The following is a 5,000-nucleotide window of genomic DNA, read 5'->3' on the forward strand; positions in this document are numbered from 1 at the left end:
GTGTGTGTGTTGTGTGTGTGTTGTGTTGTGTGTGTGTGTGGTGTGTGTGTGTGTGTGTGTGTTGTGTGTGTGTGTGTGTGTGTGTGTGTGTGTGTGTGTGAGTCACCATCTTTTTATCAGTCGTGTCCGTCGTCAGGGGGAAGGGGAGGGCGAGAAGGAAGCATGTAGGTGATGGTGAGTGGTTGAGAGTGCTGTGCTGTGCCGTGCCGTGCTGTGCCGTGCTGTGCTGTGCAGTGCTGTGCTGTGCAGTGCAGTGCTGTGCTGTGCTGTGTTGTGTGCTCTTCTGTGCTGTGCTGTGGTGTGCTGTGCTGTGCCGTGCTGTGGTGTGGTGTGCTGTGCTGTAGTGTGCTGTGATGTGATGTGCCGTGCTGGGGCGTGGTGTGCTTTGCTGTGCTGTGATGTGCCGTGCTGTGGTGTGTGGTGTGCCGTGCTGTGCTGTGGTGTGCCGTGCTGTGCTGTGCTGTGCTGTGGTGTGGTGTGCTTTGCTGTGCTGTGATGTGCCGTGCTGTGGTGTGTGGTGTGCCGTGCTGTGCTGTGGTGTGCCGTGCTGTGCTGTGCTGTGCTGTGGTGTGCTGTGCTGTGGTGTGCCGTGCTGTGCTGTGCTGTGCTGTGGTGTGTGGTGTGCCGTGCTGTGCTGTGGTGTGCCGTGCTGTGCTGTGCTCTGGTGTACCATGCTGTGGTGTGCTGTGCTGTGCTGTGGTGTGGTGTGGTGTGGTGTGGTGTGCTGTGATGTGCTGTGCTGTGCTGTGCTGTGGTGTGGTGTGGTGTGCTGTGATGTGCTGTGCTGTGCTGTGCTGTGGTGTGGTGTGGTGTGCTGTGATGTGCTGTGCTGTGCTGTGCTGTGGTGTGGTGTGCCGTGCTGTGCTGTGGTGTGCCGTGCTGTGCTGTGCTCTGGTGTACCATGCTGTGGTGTGCTGTGCTGTGCTGTGCTGTGCTGTGGTGTGGTGTGGTGTGCTGTGATGTGCTGTGCTGTGCTGTGCTGTGGTGTGGTGTGGTGTGCTGTGATGTGCTGTGCCGTGCTGTGGTGTGCTGTGGCGTGATGTGCTGTGCTGTGCTGTGTTGTGCTGTGCCATGGTGTGGTGTGTGCTGTGCCGTGCTGTGGTGTGCCGTGCTGTGTTGTGCTGTGCCGTGCTGTGATGTGCTGTGCCGTGCTGTGCCGTGCTGTGGTGTGGTGTGCTGTGCTGTGCCGTGGTGTGCTGTGCCGTGCTGTGGTGTGCCGTGCTGTGTTGTGCTGTGCCGTGCTGTGATGTGCTGTGCTGTGCTGTGCCGTGGTGTGCTGTGCTCTGGTGTGCCGTGCTGTGGTGTGCTGTGCCGTGCTGTGGTGTGCTGTGACAAAAACAAAACAAAAAACAACAAAACAAAACAAAAAATAACAAACAAACAAAACACCTAAGAAAATCGAATGTCAGATAACAAAGGATATTTGGGTCTAGTTCGTTGTTTTGGGGTGACTGTGTTCACATGGAATGGTTTGGGGAAAATATTTACATATGGTGGTGATTTTTTTTGTACAGTGTGTGTGTGGTTTTGGTTTTTTTTTAAGTCATATTTTACTCGTGTAATGTGCCTTGAGCATAACTGTATTCTAACAAAGGCGCAATAGAAATAAACTGTTATAAAAGCACAAGGTGTGGGGTGGGTGGGGGTGCGGGTGTGTGCTGATTCTCTGGTTGCGTTTTTCCGCGATTTATCTTTATTCTTACCTTATCTATCTGTTATAATCAATGTGCAGTAGAGTAGGCTATGTTTATAATTATATTCAAATAATGTTTCTTAATTCTTTCTGTTTTTACATTAAGAATACTAGTTATTACCTGCAGTGTGTGGATGTATGTATGAAACGGTATATTTGATATTTTTTACATTTGTATCTTCGTAATATTCGTAAAAGCTGTTGTTGACTTTTACGGTTATGGTCCCCATGTTGTTTACTTGTCTATGTTGTGATAATGCACCTGACCAAATTTCTCCAGTTTGAGATAATAAAGTTATTCTTATCTTATCTTAAATACAGATGAGATGGCGCGAACGGCACACCATACTATATATATCTGAGGCTGGAACTCTCCGCTGGTACATGCCATTATGAAGCTCGAAATCACCTGAGCACACAGCCATGTACTGCAGTGGTACCGCCATCACACAAGGCCTTCTATTATTCCCCTACTACTAGTTCAGCAAATGAGTTCGTTGCCGATAACACAGATTCTGGCCCCTACCCCGGACCAGCGCAAATTAACCCTGACACTGATAACGCGCATTCCGGGGCTTTCTTTCTTAATTGGTCCATGAGCTGTCACCGTATTGCTACAACGGCAATTTACTTTCGACGTCAACGATGACTAAGAAGAAGAAGAAGGAGAAGAAGAAGACGAAAGAGGAGAAGGAGGAGGAATAGCAGGAGAAGGAGGAGGAGGAAGAGGAGGAGAAGGAGGAAGAAGAGGGGAAGGATGAAGAGAAGGAGGAGAAAGAAGAGGAGGAGGAGAAAGAGGAGGAGAAGTAGGAAGAGGAGGAGGAGAAAGAAGAGGAGGACAAGGAGGAAGAGGAGGAGAAGGAAGAGGAGAAGGAGGAAGAGGATGAGGAGAAAGAAGAGGAGGAGAAGGAGGAAGAGGATAAGGAGGAAGAGGAGGAGAAGGAGGATGAGAAGGAGGAAGGAGAAGGAGGAAGAGTAGGAGGAGGAGGAAGAGAAGAAGAAGAAGGAAGAAGGAGAAAGAAGAGGAGGAGAAGGAGGAAGAGGAGAAGGAGGAGGCAGAGGAAGAGGAGAAGTAGGAAGAGGAAACGGAGGAGAAGGAGGAAGAGGAGAAGGAGGATGAGGAAGAGGAGGAGAAGGAGGAGTTGCAGAGGTAGTAGAAGGAGGAGGTGGAAGTGGAGGATGATATATATATATATAATACGATACAATGTGACGCAATACAATACAATAAATATAATACAATACAAATGTGACGCGATACAATACAATACAAAGCATCGCAACACAACGCAACAGAACACCCCAACACAACACAACATAACGCAACGCAACGCACCACACCACAGCACACCTCACCAGAGCAACGTAATCCACACCAATTGACATCACACCACAGCCCACGACACCAACACACCACACCACACCACACCACACGACACCACACCACACCACAGCACACCACACCACAGCACACCACACCACACACCACAGCACACCACACGACACCACAGCACAGCACAGCACACCACAGCACAGCACACCACACCACACCACAGCACAGCACACCACAACACACCACACCACACCACACCACAACAAAGGTCACTTTTCTTTCTCCATCTTTTTACCTTCCGCCGCCCCAACAGAGGCAGGCTGGCACGGTCCTGGAGTCAGGGTCAGCATCACAGCCATCACCACCACAACCCAGTTCCAGCCTCCTCCTCCTCCTCCTCCTCCTCTTCCTCCTCCTCCTCCGGCCATGGCAGCCAAGCAGCCGCGAACCCCCCTCTTCCTCTTGAAGTCAGCACTGTGAGGTGACAGCTGCCTCTCGCTTCGTCCCACGTGTCGTCGCCACGGCGCCCCCATGCTTTCCATTTCCGTTTCCGTTTCTCAAGGGGACGTCACCACTACATGAATGACTGGAACGCTGACGCTCAGTTTGATTTTTCAGTCATACTAGAGAGGAAGGGCGAGAGTAGGAAATCGGAGCCAGAACCCCCCCACGAATACTGTATTGGCAGACAAGAAAGACGCGGCTTGTGGTTAAGACAACAACCATTCTGCCAACTTCCTCATGGTTTCAAAATGCGGGGGGAAGTGGAGTTTAACGACCTACTGGCTGAAGCAAGCTGTTCTTGGCTGTGGTATTGGTTTGAAGAGGGTAGTAGTGTATTGTGGGGTAGTGTTCGAAGGGTTGAGTCCTGTCATTTTTTTTTCTAGTTTCAGTTTCAGTTTCTCAAGGAGTCGGTCACTACGTTCGGACAAACCTTTACACACTAAAACCACAACCGACAAGGCAGATGCCTTACCAAGTAGCATAACCCAACGCGCTTCAGTCAGGTACGGACTGCATGCCCACATACATCTAGCTGCGTACCTGTCAGAAGTGACTTCTTCTACAGAATGTTGCCAGGGGGACAGCACTCAAGTTCCAACGGATTCTTTTCCAGAGCGCCAAGCGCGTGCTGCACACGCGACTTTCGGTTTATCGTCTCATCCGGATGACCAAACACACAGTTCGATTTTCCAGTCAAACTTGAGTGAAAGGCTGAGACCGTGAATCGAACCCAGACCCCGCACAGTTCGATTTTCCAGTCAAACTTGAGTGAAAAGGCTGAGACCGTGAATCGAACCCAGACCCCGCACAGTTCGATTTTCCAGTCAAACTTGAGTGAAAGGCTAAGACCGTGAATCGAACCCAGACCCCTCACGGACACTGTATTGTACTGTAATCGTCCTGACCACTCTGCTACCTTCCTTCTCTGTCGTTGTCATGGTTTCTGGCTACCGTTACTGTTAGAGCACCACCCCTCCGCGGCAGTTCTCCTCTGCCCCTGGCGTCTTGACATGGCTGTGTGCTTGAGAGTGATCACCCCTTGTAATGAATGGCGGAAGTGGCACTGACGTTTCCGGATGGCGTCGGGTCAGATGACTGACTGACCTCCCAACCGGGTGGGTGGTGGAGGTCGTGGTGGTGGTGGTGGTGGTGGTGGAGGTCGTTGTGGTCCGGGCGGATGAGTGGAGGCAGGCGGGTTAGGTAGGGGGGTTACACAACCTGCAAAACACAAACAACTTGGTTTTTTCTTCTTCTTCTTCTTCTTGAAATGTTTGTCTCGAGAAATATCAATTACAAAACTTCAAAGTTCTATTTCTATAATCAATAGCATTTCAACCATGAATCTTCAAAAACACAAACTTACACAAACTTTTCTTCCTTAAAAACAAAAACAAAAAATCTCAATCATAAACTTTTCAAGCAACATTTCTGGCATCAATACCATCTCAACCAAGAATCTTCAAAAAACAC

The 5,000-nt window shown here is 50.0% G+C and overlaps 1 protein-coding gene across 1 annotated transcript in view; it reads right to left on the reverse strand.

The window, feature by feature from the left end:
- LOC143277452 (uncharacterized) overlaps positions 1-5,000 on the reverse strand; it is a 58,225-nt gene that overhangs the window by 36,191 nt on the left and 17,034 nt on the right. The window contains exon 2 of the mRNA XM_076582275.1: positions 3,322-4,748. Within this exon, the coding sequence (XP_076438390.1) occupies positions 3,322-3,568 (247 nt within the window). The 5' untranslated portion in view covers positions 3,569-4,748. The remainder of the gene's footprint in view (positions 1-3,321; positions 4,749-5,000) is intronic.

Source organism: Babylonia areolata, chromosome 34, assembly GCF_041734735.1.
Source record: "Babylonia areolata isolate BAREFJ2019XMU chromosome 34, ASM4173473v1, whole genome shotgun sequence".
Taxonomy (NCBI): Eukaryota; Metazoa; Mollusca; class Gastropoda; order Neogastropoda; family Buccinidae; genus Babylonia; species Babylonia areolata.